The 17,858-nt window shown below is 43.6% G+C and overlaps 1 protein-coding gene across 2 annotated transcripts in view; it reads left to right on the forward strand.

The window, feature by feature from the left end:
* Positions 1-14,271, forward strand: part of UNC5C (unc-5 netrin receptor C) — a 397,080-nt gene extending 382,809 nt beyond the window's left edge. For both annotated transcript variants that reach the window (XM_035293290.3, XM_035293289.3), the window contains 2 exons: positions 6,202-6,380; positions 7,150-14,271. In XM_035293290.3, coding sequence (XP_035149181.1) covers positions 6,202-6,380; positions 7,150-7,315 — 345 coding nt within the window. In that variant the 3' untranslated portion in view covers positions 7,316-14,271. The remainder of the gene's footprint in view (positions 1-6,201; positions 6,381-7,149) is intronic.
* The last annotated feature ends 3,587 nt before the right edge of the window (positions 14,272-17,858 follow it).

A 17,858-nucleotide genomic window follows, 5' to 3' on the forward strand; every position in this document is an offset into this window, starting at 1 on the left:
TATAAATAAGTACATGAAAACAAAATATAAATAAACAAAAATTAGCTCCCAGAGAAAAGAAGGTAGCATGTATCCCCAAGTTTGTTTATCACAACATTGCTTTAGTTGAAGGCTTTCAACCCTGAAAAAAGGTGCAGTTTTAGGGGCAGTATCAGTCATTTTTTTTTTTTTAATTGAGACAAAGTCTCACTCTATGGCCCAGGCTGGATTACAGTGACATGATTTTTGGCTCACTGCAACCTCTGCCTCCTGGGTTCAAGCAATTCTCCTGCCTCAGCCTCCCAAGTAGCTGGGATTACAGGCATGTGCCACCACATCTGGCTGATTTTTGTATTGTTAATAGAGATGGGGTCTTAACACGTTGGCCAGGCTAGTCTCAAACTCCTGACCTCAGGTTATCCACCCACCTCAGCCTCCCAAAGTGATGGAATTATAGTCATCAGCCACGGCACCAGACCTCTTCTACCTTAATAACAGATTTATAGGTAATAAAAGCAACTATAATTTTTACATTTGGTAGATCTTATAACCTCTTTATAAGTTGTGATGCATAGCACTTTTGTATATGCAAATAACACTTTAAATGAATGTACGAAGCCATATCACTCTGCTACAGCCATTTCAACTGTTTACATCTTCTGCTTTCTATAACCTGCTCAAAATGACCATGGGGAAAATCTAGTTTTCCTAAGTGACTAGGAAAAGTCGAAATATCAGAATAGAAAGTTGTTTCATGGCTGTGGAGTCCTGAAAATGTGTGTTATCGCCCACAGAAGGTGTTTGACTAACTTTGAAAAAAGTCATATGTTTACAAAAGATATCATAACATCAAAGACCAATCATACCAATATCATAAATGATTATTGACATAAGTGTTCTGTGAGAGTAAACTCTACTTTTACCTCGAAGTAAAGGAAGAACTAACAGCAACTGAAATTACTAGATGAAATGTAAATGTATAAATGTATTTTACTTTTACCTTCAAGGCTGTTGTCAGCCACTTGATAAGAGAGACAAAGAAATGATGCCCTATTGAGCTTGTTCCATCTACACATAAATAGGCAGCGCAGCCAGGGATAAAGCGCTCAGGACTTTAATGCCCACATGAAATGCTGATAGTTCTTTATCCACAAGAAAATGGGGATGAGATGAATGTGTGAGCAGGCCTTCCTGAGATCCATGCCTATCTTCAACTGGCCTCTCATTTCAGGAGTTAACTGAGGAGAAACTCACCCGTAGCCACTTTTAGTTGGACGGCAGCTCAACACACTAGTCTATGGCTTCTATCAGGGACTGGCTTCATCTTCTTTCTGCACTAAGGAGACATGTTTTCTCTCATTTTAACAAACATTAATTGAGTAGCCTCTGTGTGGGGGGCACAGTGTTATCACAGAGGTCTGAGGATGATGCACTCTCACCAATAAGATATGTGAAAAATGAAAGGCAGTAACCTGTAAACACAGCCGATGTGCACAGCGTGCGAGGAGCACTGAGGAGCTGGGAGGCACCAAGGAGGCCTCCACGCCTGATGCCTAGGGTGGGCTGCCCAGGGTTGCCCCAGGGCACAGGACTTTTGGACCAGGCTTTGAGGACTCTGCCTGACAGAGATCAAGGAAAGGGCAGAAAAACTGTGAGAGGTGCATCCTTAGAAACAGCAGGAGAAATAAATCATGAGTGGTGCTCAGACTCTAAGGAGAGTATGAGTTAGGTCAAGTCACGGTAAGGACGGGGCAGCCTGAGATCACATTGTGAAGTGGTGGAAGCACAGGTGAACGGCCCTACTTCATGTCCAGCTGCACTCTGCACGCCACAGGGTCACCTTTGCAGCCTCATACCAGCCAACCAGGAAGGTTGTACAAATATCCCTTACTGGGCCAGGTGTGGCGGCTCACACCTGCAATTCCAGGACTTTGGGAGGCTGAGGTAGAAAGATCACTTGAGCCCAGGAGTTTGAGAGCAGCCGGGAAACACAGTGATACCCTATCTCTTAAAAGAAAAAATTAGCCCAGTGTGATGGTGCACACCAGTAGTCCCAGCTATTTGGGAGACTAAGGTGGGAGGATCGCTTGAGCTCAAGAATTCCAGGCTGCAGTGAGCTATGATCACACCACGGCACTCCAGCCTGGGTGACAGAGAAGTGTTAAATGCCCCTGCTACCACATGAAGACCCTGTCTCTAAAAACACATATATACTTATACTTCACTGCTTAAGAGTTGGGACTTCATGTGGTAGGAGGGGCATTTAACACTTCCTAATGAGAGAATAAGAGGAAGAGAGAGAGAAATGTTGCTATTCATCAGTGCAGCACTTTAGGAAGATTACTTGGGCAGGAAAATGGGATGAATCACAGGTAAGCAGTGGGGCACTCTTGGGACCAACAGTACAAAGACTCTCTGGGGACACAAGTCAGCACTACAAAAGAAGGCCCTCCCTTGGGCAGACTGGCGTAACCTTCCACTGCCATGGAGAGATGATCAAAGTTGTGGTGTATTAAGGAATATGGCAGGTCTTTTAGCCCCTATTGTCATTATCCAGAAAAGAAGCAAGCAGGGCCACAATATGGGCAATGGCACTAGACTGTAGAACTAGCATGTGATTTCTCTTCCAAACCAGAGAATTCGTGGATTCCTCTTGCAGGCTGTATGACAGGGGTGTGGCTCGCCTGTTTGGTCACCCCACAATTCAAACCCCTTACAGGAGGGTGAGCATACAGGTGGGCATGTGCAGGAACTGGGGCAAGCACTTTTGGGCTCTGGCCCCACAGCAGCATCTAGGGGTGGGTGTCTGCAACTTCTAAAGCCCAAGTGGGCATGTGTTACAGTGTGCAACTTTAGCTGTGCCATCTACAGATGGCTTGTGTGTTCATCAGCTCAATGGACCCTCTGCATTATTGCAAGGGCAGGGACCAGTGTGACAGCCTTCTGTATCCTGAGCTCTTGCCCAGTGTCCCAAAAGAACTGGATCACATGTGGGTCTGAAAGATGAGTGCAATGTTTTATTGACTGGTGGAGGTGGCTCTCAGCAGGATGGATAGCGAGCCAGGAGAGGAGAGGGAGTGGGAAGGTGCTCTTCCCCTGGAGGTGGGCCACCCACTGGCCAGACTCTTCTCTTACTGACTTCGGCTGACCTCCCTTTAGCATCCAGACATCCCTGCTTTTTTTTTTTTTTTTGACTTTGCAAATTTCTTTCATGTCTAGCTCAAAAGAAGACAGCTGGATTCTTTTTTTTTAACTAGAAGTTCTGGGGTACTTGTGCAGAAAGTGCAGGTTTGTTACATAGGTATACACATGCCATGGTGGTTTGCTGCATCCATCACTCCGTCATCTACATTAGGTATTTATCCTCATGCTATCCCTCCCATATTCCCCAACCCCCTGGTATCCCTCTCATAGCATCCCCCCTGCCAACAGGCCCCAGTGTGTGATGTTTCCCTCCCTGTGTCCATGTGTTCTCATTGTTCAACACCCACATATGAATGAGAACATGTGATGTTTGGTTTTCTGTTCTTGTGTCAGTCTGCTGAGGATGGTTTCCAGCTTCACCCATGTCCCTGAAAAGGACATGAACTCATCCTTATTTATGGCTGCATAGTATTCCATGGCCAGATTTTCTTTATTCAGTCTATCATTGATGGGCATTTGGGTTGGTTCCAACTCTTTGCTATTGTGAACAGTGCCACCATAAACATAGGTGCATGTGTCTTTATAACAGAATGATTTATAATCCTTCGGGTATATACCCAGAAATGGGATTGCTAGGTCAAATGGTATTTCTAGTTCTAGATCCCTGAGGAATTGCCACACTGTCTTCCACAATGACTGAACTAATTTATACTCACACCAATGGTGTAAAAGTGTTCCTATTTCTCCACATCCTCTCCAGCATCTGTTGTCTCCTGATTTTTTAATGATCGCCATTCTAACTGGTATGAGATGGTATCTCAATGTGGTTTTGATTTGCATTTCTCTAATGACCAGTGATGATAAACTTTTTTTTCATATGTTTACTGGCTGCATAAAATGTTGTCTTTTGAGAAGTGTCTGTTCATATCCTTCACCCACTTTTTGATGATGGGTTTTTTTTCTTGTAAATTTGTTTTAGTTCTTTGTAGATTCTGCATATTAGCCCTTTGTCAGATGAGTAGATTGCAAACATTTTTTCCCATTCTGTTGGTTGCTGGTTCACTCTAGTGATTGTGTCTTTTGCTGAGCAGAAGCTCTGGAGTTTCATTAGATCCCATTTGTGTATTTTGGCTTTTGTTGTCATTGATTTTGGTGTTTTAGTCATTGTTCTATTGCTGCTCTGTGTGCCTCCTCATCTCCTTGCTTGTGGGTCTCATCTGGAGCTTGGGGTTTGGGGTTTATATGGGGCTAGGATAAGGGCCATGGTGGGCCAAAAGACAACTTTTTGGATGTGAAAACTGAAATGCCTGTCCTCATTTAGGGCTATAGGCCTTCGGGCTTGAGGGTGTGGCCATTGCCGGGAACTTATTATTCGTTCTGGCCATTGCCCTCTTCTACTTAGTATTTCCCTGTTTTCCTGTCTGTATCATCTTCACTTATGCCCTCCACTCCATACATAGAGGCACTGAGGCACTTAGTCCAGATGCCCGAAACATAAATCCATTGAGAAACATGACACATGGCCTCAGATCACTCCATGGTCACCTTTCTTAGAGCCCTATTCCCTTAGAGGTCAGGAACCCTCTTTCCTCATTGCCTTGGAAAGGACCCTGTGCCTGATGGGGGAGGAGCTGCAGGCTGTGACCCTCATTCAGGGCCTCTGACTCCCATCTGTTCATGCCAGAGTCTTTTAAATCCTGGTATGTATGTACTGGAGCCAACACAAAGGAGCCAGGGGAATGCTTGGAGCCCCAGTTTGCCAAGCTTTGGGTTTTGAGGACAAACACCATGATCATGGCCAACACCACTGTGCATAACATGACAAAATTCAGATGCCCTCCACACCCCCAGATGGACCCTGTGCCATGGGACTGAATAAGCCTAGAAGTGAGCACTTGCTGCTGATAGCAGAACATGGAACAAACTGCTAGTCAACACTAGCACACAGGCAGTTGCAACCCCATCCCCTGCAGTGCCAGTGTACCCATGGCTGGGGAGGCCACTGCAGCAGTGCCGGGCAACATTTGGGGAGCTCTGGGTGATGGTGGTGTTGAGCCCCTGAGCTGAGTGCTCAGCAGGAGCCAAACACTTCATGATGGCTGAAACTGGGTGTGGCCAGTTCCTCCTCTGGCAACTAGTGGGGCATATCAACAAGTTACCTGCTTAAAAAAGAGAGAGATGGCATTTTTTTTATAGTAGATTAAGTAGATTTTCTTTTATTGCTTTAATAGTTCCCAGGAAACATTTGCTTTGCTTTTCCAACCAGCAGAAGTGATCAGAAAATGATTAGAATTTCTCCTGTGATGAAATTCAGATTTTGCATTTGTGCTGTTTTATGAGCTGAGACTATCTTTTAAGAGCCAATTTACGGTTTTCTCTACTAAAATTAGATTTTTAAAAAATAAGGATATACAGCAATTGGAGGATGCCATTAACAATCTTGCCCTAAGGTAATAATATACTGTGTTTACCCTTTTTTTTTTTTTTTTTTTTTTTGAAAAATTAGCCTTAAGTTGTTATCATTTAAAGGAGAGCTGTGTTCCATTTCATTCAACAAAAGCAGAACTGAGACATCATCTGTGGAGTTTAGAGGGAGAACTACTGGGGCATTTACCCAGGACATTCCCCCCAAGGTCAGGCCCTTTCCAGAAGCCCTGACTCTCACATCTATTCATTTCAAAAGCACTACCCTTTTGAACATTTTCCTCTCCTGAAATATAAACCATCAGGAGCTCTGATATTCCCTTTCTTTTCTCTCATCCTGGAGAATCCCATTAGTAAAAGCTGTTATTGAATCACACCAGAGCTTTCCATCCAGCCCAGTTCTCACCTAAGACCCATAAATCTGAGGCTATGCAAAGTTAAGACTCAAAATATATGTACCTCTTTCTCTGAGCCAGGTTACATCTAGTGATGCACAACTTTCAGGCTAAGAAGAAGCCATTCTTCCTAAGGAGTATAACAGCACTCATTCTTTTCTTATCGCTCAAAGCAAGGCATTATGATGATTCATTAACAAATAGAGATTGCTTTTGTCTGCAGAAATAATGCTGTGTTGTTCCTATCTCTGAACTCCAGGAACCTACTGGCATCGATTTGCCGCTGCTGGATCCTGCGAACACCATCACCACTGTCACGGGGCCCAGTGCTTTCAGCATCCCTCTCCCTATCCGGCAGAAGCTCTGTAGCAGCCTGGATGCCCCCCAGACGAGAGGCCATGACTGGAGGATGCTGGCCCATAAGCTAAACCTGGACAGGTGGGTACGGCCAGGCCCCAGGACTAGTTTCTTTTTGTTAGAGCTCTCCAGCATTGATAGCTATTAGACATAGGCTAGCATTTTTCTTTCCATCTACACATCTATTTAATTTTTCATTTTGCAAATATGCATTAAGCTCTGTCCTTGTACCTTGCACTATGGGCTTTTAAAGAGTGCTAAGAGACATTCTGAGCTTACTTGACATTGGTAAATATCAGGTTTTGTAATCCACTTTGCAAAGCTGAGGGGCTAAATTCCCCAAATCACAGAGCCACTCACTACAGTAATTATTGTTACTCATCTGTAGTTGAGCAGGACCTAATGTTTGATTAATAATTAGGTCCTAACACAGCATTGACAGTAATTTATAAAGAGACCTCTGGAGCCTCTATTTTGTGGACTGTCACCGTCACTACCAAACAAAACATGTGGCAAGACCTGTCAAAGATTATGCAAACCTGGACTAGAAAGAGAATATAAACGTCTCTTGATTTCCTGTTTAGAATATGACCCATAGATATCTTGCCTCTTAAATTATCTTACTCAGAGTTGAGGTTAACAAAGTTAAATTCTCACTTCTCCTGTCTGGGGCTGATCTAATTAAGCATGAGCTAGTTATTTAGGATGGCTCACCGTCAACCACAATGGGACCAGGATACTTAAGGACAAGTAGAGCGACAGAAAGGTTTATCTGAAGAAGAAAAAAAAACAAGAGAAAACAGTTATGTAAGTCACACCGTTCAGCACATTTTCTCCTTCCCAATTTCAGGTACTTGAATTACTTTGCCACCAAATCCAGCCCAACTGGTGTAATCCTGGATCTTTGGGAAGCACAGAACTTCCCAGATGGAAACCTGAGCATGCTGGCAGCTGTCTTAGAAGAAATGGGAAGACATGAAACAGTGGTGTCCTTAGCAGCAGAAGGGCAGTATTAACCACCACGCTGGAAGGGGAAACCAAGGACGACACTGCACAGGGGTCTGTGGCCATCCAGGGGAATCACAGCTGAGGAGGAAATCCAGACGCGACCACTGCACTTCAGAGGCAAGACTGCAGCAGCCGGAAGGAAAACAGATACAACTGCCAATGTACATGCCCACTTTACTTGGACATCAGCACGGGAGTTAAGAAAAATTGTGTAAATTTGTACCTTGAATTTAGCTATCAACCTAATTTTCCTCTTAGTTGGGCTGTATGCTGTGTGGTACAGGATCTTACAGTTTCCTAGGAAACGCTTTTTATTGCTATCCAGATATATGGATAAACTTTCTTAACAAACCCAATTTCTACAAATGTTGTTTACATCAAATTGGACAGGGATGCAGACACTGTCCATGGCTGGTTCTATTTTTGTTCAAATCATTTGAAGTTGAAGCTGTGGACGGTTTGTTGTGTCTATTTCAGATTAGTAATTTACAGAGAAATCACAGACTTTTGGTACAAATTGTGTGCATCAAGTGTCTCAGATAATCTTCCCATCAGTGTTCTGTTTCTAGAACTTGTAGAACCAGTGTTACTGTTTGTATCAGGGAAGTGGAGAATCTAAGTGTAAAAAAGAAATAACTAAGACTCCTATTCCTTGGAGGGACCCTTCTGGTGCCCTTTGAGAATAAAGTTGTAGCATTGCAGGGAAGACAGTGGTTCATGTTCAAGCATTTTTTCACAATATGTGTGTTTATAATATGCAATATGAAGTGTTTTTTTAAAAAAAGGTATATTATTGATGAGTATTTACAGGTATTTTAGTAAAAGGGTTTTCTTTTAACTTCTATTTTTGTTAGCAGTACTGTTAGTATTTGGGTATTGACTAGACCTGCCCCACCTTCTCACCTATCAAGGTGGTTATGGTCATCATTTTAATTCAACCTGCTTTGGTTCCTTGACCTTTTACCTTTCCTTCCCTCCCCTCATTCCACCCAGGAAAGTGATAAATGCTCACTGGCTTTGTTGGTCTGTTCCTTCAGCTTGCTCAAGCAGAGCCTTTCTTCTCTGAGTCTTTCCATGAGATGTGTTCTCTGTTCAGGTCACTTAATAGTGCCGTTGTGTGGCCCCACGTTGACTCCCCATGGTGCTCTGTCCGCTTCAGAGGCAGTGTGGTTGAAGGAATGGACTCTGAACTGGAGATCAGGAAACCAGTTCTCACTGTGGGTCTGTCACTGTCTCCTTGCGCCACCTTGGGAAAAGCGGTTAAACACACTGGAACTCGGTCTCCTCACCTAGGAAGTGAAGGGCTGGGATTAGATCATCTCAAGGTTCTGAAATGCTAAACTTCCACCGTGATGCCTCCAGTCTCATTCATTCATCAGTCTAAAGACCACAATACACTCTGACCAAGATCGTGTAAAATAATCGCTGGTCTTTTGCCCAGGCTTTGTTATGCCTTTCAAATAGTTCTGACATGGAAGATGATTATTCTACCTGCAATATGTTTGTTTGGCTTGAGTCGCTCTGCATCATTGCATTATGCAGTTCACTGAGAGATGGCAGCCCTTTATTTTCTTAGCCTATCTTGGGACACCCCCATTCCCAGCCTTCCTGACTGCTTGCAAATTCTACTTTACTATTTTCTTGGCATCTTGATATCAAGGCCACTCCTACAAGTTTATCTGGCAGTAGGAACTTGGTGCATTTTTACTATGCCCCCCCACCTTAATCTTTTGCTGTTACAATATTGAGTAGCATTTATAAAGGTTTTCTAGTTAGCTGTTTTTTAAAATGTTATCCTGCAAAATGTTAGTCAACAAACTACTTTATGTAAACTACTATGTCTCCTTGGGACCATCACAAGCTCTTTAACACAAGGACTCAATTCATTCAGCAGGTGGGGATTAAAGAGTCAAAGCCCAGTATCAAAACCAAAGCTGAAGAACAAGCAGACATGTGTTTGAATCAGAACCTTTAGAACACGACTGTGGCTTACTTTGAGGCTGGAGGCACACACGCTGCTGAACAGATTTGAATTACACCTTTTCTTTCATCTTTCCACGTTTCCACTCCGTTTTGGTAGCATCTTGATAGTCCCTTGATGACTCCTCCATCCTCATCTCTGAGGACTGCTGATACCTTGCTATGGAGCCTCTTCTTTCATGATTTTTGTTCCTCATCTTCTGTTTTAGACATATATTCTACAAAATGTCTCTCAGGCCACCCCCTGCATTTGGATTTCCATAGTTAACATACATGTACACTGGGGAAGGGAGAGATTGCACTAGTAAACAAGTTCAGTGGATGTTTGTAGCAATGAGGAAAACTAAACTAAAATCATATATACACACACAATTATACTTTTTTAAAGGAAGAGGAGGAGAGAGATCTATTGTCCATTCCTATATTTTGAAATAAACTTTCAAGATTACTCTTCAGTATCGAGGCTGTGGCATCATCTATGGAAATCAAGAACTAGAATCTGAACTGAATGCTCAAACTTCTATGCTTAGTAAAAACTAGAGGGGAGCAACTATGTAGCTATGAAGATGAATCAATTCCATAACTGTTACTAAAAACTTTTTGACTGAAAAGTCACCAACACAGAAATACTGAACACAAACAGTAACTGTTTTACTTAAGTCATTGAGAACCTGTGAGGGACACTTCAGATACTTTTTGGTTCAACCCCCTACCACCAGAAAAGGGAAAAGTGATTTATTTCTTGTGAGGTACTCACCTGTCATAGATTAACTCCTCTGTTTCCTCCCAAGTGAATGACAACAACTTCCATACATACACTATTTATACCAAATAATCTTCACTACAAATTCTGATTTCCTTCTCCTTTGGAGTAAAGTAATAATAGCTGTTAGACTGCCTGCAAAGTTAGAAGGTCCAGACACAATAGTTCATTTCATAGGAAGTCACTGCATCCACCATTCTATGTGATATGCTCTGCTTCTTTCTACACCACTTGAGAGGCAAGTTTGGCTGGCTTCATTTGGATAGGAAAAAACTATCATTTGTGCATGCTGCCATCTAGTGGCCTGCAACACAATCCACCTGAGTTTAATACAATTCACTAGAAGTTGTTTGACAAAGGGAATGAAAACCTGTAACGTTCAAGTACCTTTATGACAAATGGATGTGGGGAAATTTTCACTTCAAATTTAAAATTATAATTCTTATTCTCACTTTCTTTTCACTTCCATCACCCATCTCAAAATTAGGTCATTGTGATGCTAGTACACCTCATTCATACACACATCTTAAGTTGCTTCTTGTAACACAACTATGATATAAAACAGTCTTTGAAGAGTTGTCATTTTTAACATTTATGATTTTCGTTGGGGTTTGTATACTTTAAATCTCCTTACTTTTAGTCCCTTTATCTTTGGAAATGTAAGAAATATCTGCTTAGAAATAAGTCTTATATATGCCAATGGAATACTATGGGAAAGAGAAAATTGGGGTTTTTAATCAAGGGGAACAAAGCAGCTTCTTTTCTCTTAAATTCGGGAATCAAAGGCAGAGGTTTCATCCCATTTTCTTCCTATCACACTCATTCAAGTTTTTAAAATATATCTGGAAGGAATTGAAGTTGGATTCAGAATTGATAACTGGCATGGTGATGATAAACCTGTTAACACCAAGGTACTCACAACTAACAGCTGTTTGACAAACAGCATCTTCCAAATAAATACTCACCTCTGTTATGCAGAAAACTCCTATCCTGTTGTGAGCAAGTTAGGCTCTTCAAGAGCTGGACAACATTTTGTGTGAGGTGTTCAATATCAAACTGTATAATTATCCATTTTCATATATACTATTGATTTTAAACTCTCAACTATCAAAAAGCAGAGCTATTTTTAGGGGGAAAAAGTTGTGAGGACTGAGTTCAGGACACTCTGAAACTGTGCAATCAGTAATTTCTTAAAGGAATTTTTCCTACAAGTAAGATTTCCAAAAAGTCAGTGTTCTGAGGGAGGAATCATGCCTTTTCATTTCTCCAGGAGAAGAGCACCACGGCTCCTGTCTTGTGTGTCCTTCTGTGTGTGTCTGTCAGGATCACAGCGGCTGTGCTCTTGGTCCACTTACTCCTCTGTAATCCACACATGCAGATGGGAGTTAATGAGGTGATCACTGTCTCCCCAGAATTCACAGGTCTTTGCCTCTATAAGTTCTGCCCCTATGGGGCCAAAAGAATATAAAACAATGTAAGGACCTGCAAGAGAGCGTAAGGAAGGTAGGAAAGGTTTACTTTGTTGGGTTTTCAAGTCTTCAAGTTGAGTATGAGTCTTAGCTTTTGCTGGATAGTTGTTCTGGGCAAGTCATCAGTTTCATGTGGAGACCTCAGTGCAAGCCCCAGGCTAATGAGTGAAAGGGGGCCCATGGTAACACAGCTGAAATGAAATGGGGCTTTATCCATCTTCTTTGAGAATGGAGGAGCTTTTGTGAAGCAGAACATTGTTGCTCAAGATAATGGTTAAGTGTTAGATTTTATAGATCTAATAAGGAAAATATTTTATTATCTCAAGTTAACAAAACTTTTTTTACCTTTCGAGTGCCTCATAGGACCAACTATTACTCTTCGGTTTTTTTGTATTTTTTTTTATATATTCTTTAACCTTGCTGAGCTAATGTTGACTGAAATCTTTAGAACTTTGCCTCTGTGCAATGCAGTACTGTTTCTCTACCCTAAGAGATCTATTTGTATAAACTCTGGCTGTAATGATCACTTTGGAAGATTTCCTTCACATCTCTAATGATTTCTTTTTAATGGAATCAGTCATAAGGGGGAATAAATACACTGTAACCAATGTTATGTGCACCCATGTCCATACAGGCCAAGGAAGCCAAAACAAGTCATTAATATTTCCAGAATTCTAGTGTGAAAACCCTGTTTCTGAACAGTGGAGAGATGGCTTTGTGTAGCACTGGGTGGATTTTCTCTGCAGACTAAGTCTAGCAATGAACTTTAGTTTTATCAGCCTTGTGCTTACCCCATTTTTATAAATGCTACTTTAATACCCTGTCTTCACAAGGGTTCATGGCTCCTAGGTTTTCCAGTGGACCTGTCACCTCATTGTATTGATCTGTGGTAGCATATTAATGGGCTCATTCAACCAAATGTAATGTGTGCCTCAAACCTATTTTAGCATGGTCCAGGGGCATCAGCAGGAAAAACTGCCAGGTATTCCACAAGTGGACTGGCACACAAAGCCCAGCAAGTATTAGCAGCTCTTCACCAGCCTGCTCTCTACTCACACACTTGCCTACTGAAGGGACCTGTCCAGAGATCTTCTGGAATCCCAAGTCAGGAATCTCTGCAGAATATCATGACAGTTGTGGTCCATCTAGCTTCTGAGTAGTAAACGAGGAAGCTGCCCTGAGATAGAGTAAGCTGCCCACCAGCCATAGTATTTGCTACTGAAGGCCAGCCTTTTAATATAACATTTCAGATTTGTCCTTCAACAGTAATGTAAATTGCAAGTCATACTATTTAGGGGTCTCTTACAGGCCGGGAGCGGTGGCTCAAGCCAGTAATCCCAGCACTTTGGGAGGCCGAGGTGGGTGGATCACGAGGTCAAGAGATCAAGACCATCCTGGTCAACATGGTGAAACCCCGTCTCTACTAAAAATACAAAAAATTAGCCAGGCATTGTGGCCCATGCCTGTAATCCCTGCTATTCAGGAGGCTGAGGCAGGAGAATTGCCTGAACCCAGGAGGCAGAGGTTACGGTGAGCCGAGATCACGCCATTGCACTCCAACCTGGGTAACAAGAGCGAAACTCTGTCTCAAAAAAAAAAAAAAAACAAAAAAAGGGTCTCTTACAAATATGTCTAAATCGTATGTCATTTTTAAGTTCCAAAAGTCTACTGGACTAGGTACTATCAGACCAGCTGTAGAACCTGATGGCACTGACCCCAAGTGGAATAATCCTCAGAACTGGCATTTAGAAGATGAACTGTAGGAAGGTTTTGCTGATCAGCAGCCTCAGGATTGATGAGCTGTCTTTTGGCCTCTGAGCACTATGGAGGCAGCATCAGAGAATCGGAACCTGAGCCATGTTCTCAATGTTAAAACAAACCTGTTTAGAATGACATATAAGAGCAAGAAATCTATAGCTGGTGTAAAATACCTTTGCCTTTTCTATTCTGAAAGTAACTAATGGCATCTGTACATGTGGGGGTAAAAACTCAGATGTCTATTCCACCAGGCCACGGACAAGAAAAAGTACAGCAGTCAGAACAAGTGATTTGCATTCTCTTCACGCTTTCCTAGACCTGCTGTTGGTAGTGCAGCCCTCGCCCTCCAGACATAATGCATTGAGCCCAGTTGCAGGGAACATCATCACTCTGTGTGTGTGTGTGTGTGTGTGTGTGTGTGTGTGTGTGTGTGTGTGTGTGATGTCACAGTGTTGTATGTGTGGAGTTTAATGTTGAGCTGCAGCAAGTTGGTGACCTTCCTCTTTGCTCTTCCTAGAGAAGACACCAGTGTTTGTCAGAGAAAAATCCCCAGCAGTCCATGTTCAAGAGGCAGTGTCATCCACCTGCTGTCCCCTTTGGAACAGTTCAACTGCAGAAAGGTCAAACTGAGGTTTTGTGCTTTGTCATTTTTCTTTTTTAAATAAAACACGGCAACCTTGGCTTTTCCGATATGGAACATTTTTGTTGTTGTGGAGTTCCCTCTTGCTGTATCTTCTATGCAATTCCTTTTCTAAAATCTCCCCCCGGCAGAGGCAGAGTGCCCTCTGGACGTCTGTCGGGCGCCTTGCTGAGCGGTGGAGGTGAGGGATACCAGCTCCGGGTGTGCCTCTTTTCTCTCCCTGGCTGCCAATCCCGATTTTTCCTGCAGTCCCCTTGGTTTGTAAATTGCCTGCATTTATTCTGCCAGCCAACATGTACAAAATGTAAGAAAGAATTTTTAAACAGGTAATAAATTATATTTATAAGCAACAAAGTGCTGCCTCCTTCACTTCATAACAAGGGTCTCCTGCGCGTTCAGAGTCGCCATGTGTTTCTTCGGTAGAACAGAAAGCCTTTGGGTCCTGTGTGGATGGTGATCACAACCTCCGGCAGGCACAGGATGAGATTCTAGAATGATGCCACTAAAAAATCAGCTGCACAATGGACTCACCCGAGGAGACTTAAGAACTAATGCCAGGGTCACACCTCCAGAGATTGATGGAAGTAATCTAGGCGTAGCCTGAGTCTTGGGTGTTAAAAGCTCCCAGGTAGCACTAATGAGCAGTTAAGGGTGAGAACTAATGTCTTAGAATTTCACAGAATTCCCCGGAGCGGGAGCTTCTAAATAGAGTACAAATCCCTGCTCCCAGAGATCTGATTTTAAATGAAGTTTGCGAATAACTATATGAATAGGTGGGAAATGAAAGGTGAGCAACTGCCAGCAGAGTTCAGCTTGGTACAGGACTGTTGGCCACTGCCTTAGGGTGGGCAAGCCAAGGGCTTCAGCTGTGAGGTGGGAAACAGCTGTGATGCTGAGGACTAAAAGCAAAGGCAGCCCTGTCCTCCATGAGTGAACACCTGGAGAGGCATCCTTAGAGGGACTGCCACCTCCTCCACCCCTCCCCGCAGCCTCAGAGGCTGAAGGGTGTAAGCAATTGCCCACCACTTAGGGACTGATCCATGCCATGGCCTGGAAGAAAGTGACTTAAAACTGAATCGATGCGGGGATCATGAATTTAAATGTTTCTTTGAGGCTAAGGAAGTAATGGAAATACATAAACTGGAACCTGGGTAAAATCAAAGGGAGAAGGAAGGACTGCAGCTGAGCTAGAGAATTCAAATTCCACATAAAATAGTGAAAATACAATGAACAACAAAAAAAAACCACAAACAAAAACTGTACTGTACACAGAAAACACATGGTGGCAAAGGCTCAGCCCTGTTGCAAGACCGCTCACTCCTAATTAGCAGCTTTGGTAGCTGCGGACTGAGAAAGCCTTACCTAGGATGGCATGCAAGCATTTTCAACGACTATTCACTGAGGACCCAACCTAAGCCCCTGGCTCTGAGTGGGGGTCCCAGGCGCATTCTGAAGCTTGGCCTCCCTCAGCTCCTGTCTCACAGTACCAGCATATGTGTGCCAAGCAAAGAACCTCAGCAGCCCCAGACATCCTCAGAGCTGAGCTCAGATTAGAACCTAGAGTAGAAATTAGAAATTACTTTGCAGAGACAAAACTTCTGAGAGTACGGTCATCTATACTCTGCTGCTGTGATCAGATGGAGGCAACAAGCTTGCAACCTACAAAATGACCAATGACAAGAGAATTACCTTTTTTCCTCAGCTGGGATTTACTGTCAATCTGCCTGTGAGTTCTGTGAAAAGTTTAACTTGAGCCCACGACACACAGAAGTGGGGCAAGAGAAGGTGGGAGAGATGTACCAACAGCCAATCTCAGCTGGTTTTAAATGCTGCTAATTGTAGATTCTGCTAACTAATGGCAGGAAGAAAATGCAGTGTTGTCTGGGCACGGTGGCTCACACCTGTAATCTCAGGACTTTGGGAGGCCAAGGTGAGAAGATCACTTGAGCCCTGGAGTTTGGGACCAGCCTAGGAAACATATTGACGCCTTGTCTCTACTAAACATAAAATTAGCCAGCCATGGTGATGGTTGCCTGCAGTCCCAGCTACTTGGGAGGCTGAGATGGGAAAGTCACTTGAGCCAGGAGATCAAGGCTGCAGTAAGTTTTGATCATGCCACTGCACTCCAGCCTGGGCAAGACAGTGAAACCTGGAAGGAAGGGAAGAAAGGGGTGGTGGGGAGGGAGGGGAGGATGGGAGGGAAGGGAGGGAGTTGGGGAGGAGAGAGAGAGGGAGAAAGAGGGAGAGAAAAAGAGGGAGAAAGGGAGATAGAAAGAGAAAAAGAGGGAGAAAGAGAGGGAGAGAGAAAGAAAAAGAGGGAGAAAGAGAAAGGGAGAAAGAAAAAGGGGGAAGGAAAACAAAGAAAGAAAAAGGGGAAAAGGGAGAAGGAGAAAGAAAGGGAGAAAGAAAAAGAAAAAAGGACAGAAAAAAGAGGGAGAGAGAGAAAAGGAAAGAATGGGGGGAGAGAGAAAGAGAGAGAGAGAGACAGAGAGAGAGAGAAAGCAAGCAGTATTTCTGAGCAACTGTGATGCATCTGGCCTGGGCCCTGACATACTTCAGACATTCATCTTTTTGGTTCCTCCTAAGAGCCCTAAGAGGTGGGAATTTACAGGTGGGATGATTGGGCTCAGAGATTATATACTTCCAATGAATGAAAAAAATCAGGAAATGGTTGACTTTAAGCAGGTCAATCTGAATCCCAGTGCTAGGATGCACTCTTCCGACACGAGTGCAGCTGGCCAACTACTGCCAATCTCACCCAAACTCTTCATTCCCTCTGTCAATGCAAACCTTTTTGCACTCTTCACTCCCCAATTTTGGGATTCCCTGGTCCTGATCCAATGTCCAGTGGATCCCCTCAAAACCAGACTTCTCACTCTGCTCTCCAGAGTCCATAATGCATGCGAAAAATAGCCCTAAGACATGCCCGCCCCTTTCACAGAGGGTTCTCTACTCCCTCAGCGACGATTCAGGGCAGCGGCAATAGCCTCACCCTTCCACACCTTAAACACTCCACAGCTGGCAGGAGGGTGCGGTCTTTTTCACAGAGCGCTGCTGATTCCAGATCATTACGCTTGCATTAAAACCCACTGCTTTGCACTTCAGGCCTCCAGACCCTGCCAGCCCCTCTCTCTGCCTCTTGCTGACTGCACCCCTCCCCCATTCTCCTGTGGCACTGGAGAATTTTGACTCACAACCTTCCTCTCCCCAAGACTGCCACCTGCAAAATCCATGAAGACAACAAATCTAAAGGCCAGGTTTTGAGCTCCTCTTTCATCACCAACCATATTGTCCATGAACTAAATTCACCCACTCCTGCGATCATACCCTTAGCCTTGCTGTTTCCCCTTTGAAATCTGACCACAGCCCCTCTCTCTCAGTAACTGTGGAGATGCCACCTCTGCCCCATCAGGTTTCCCTGTCCTGGGACCTGGGGTTTTTATTGGTCTGTTAGCTCCTCTAATTAATTCCTTCCTTCCTCTGGTCCATCAGCACCTTGATAGTAATAATTCTTACTTTCCATGACCTGTTGCTATATTTGCATGACAAACCAGTACCCTGAATGAATCCCATCATTGCTGTCTCTATACACCTGTGTTGCTAACAGAAAGATAAAACCACAAACCACAAGAAAAGTAGCAGTATGAATTTCTGATAATACTCAGAGTAATAGTTGAGCACTCACCACAAGCTTGGTGCACGGATTATTTCATTTCATCTTCAGAACAACTCCAGATGGTGGGCATTAACATCATACTCATCTTCAAGGGGAAGAAAGTGAGTCTGAGAGGTCAAAACGTGCCCAATCACACACCTGGGGGAGTGAGAGAAGCTGGATTCACACACAGGCCGCCTGGTGGCCCCGAGTCTACATTCAGCCCCTGTGCCACAGTCACCTTCATGAAGCCTAACCAAGCCCTCGGAGTTGCCCGTGATCATCT

This window comes from Callithrix jacchus, chromosome 3, assembly GCF_049354715.1.
Source record: "Callithrix jacchus isolate 240 chromosome 3, calJac240_pri, whole genome shotgun sequence".
Lineage (NCBI taxonomy): Eukaryota > Metazoa > Chordata > Mammalia > Primates > Cebidae > Callithrix > Callithrix jacchus.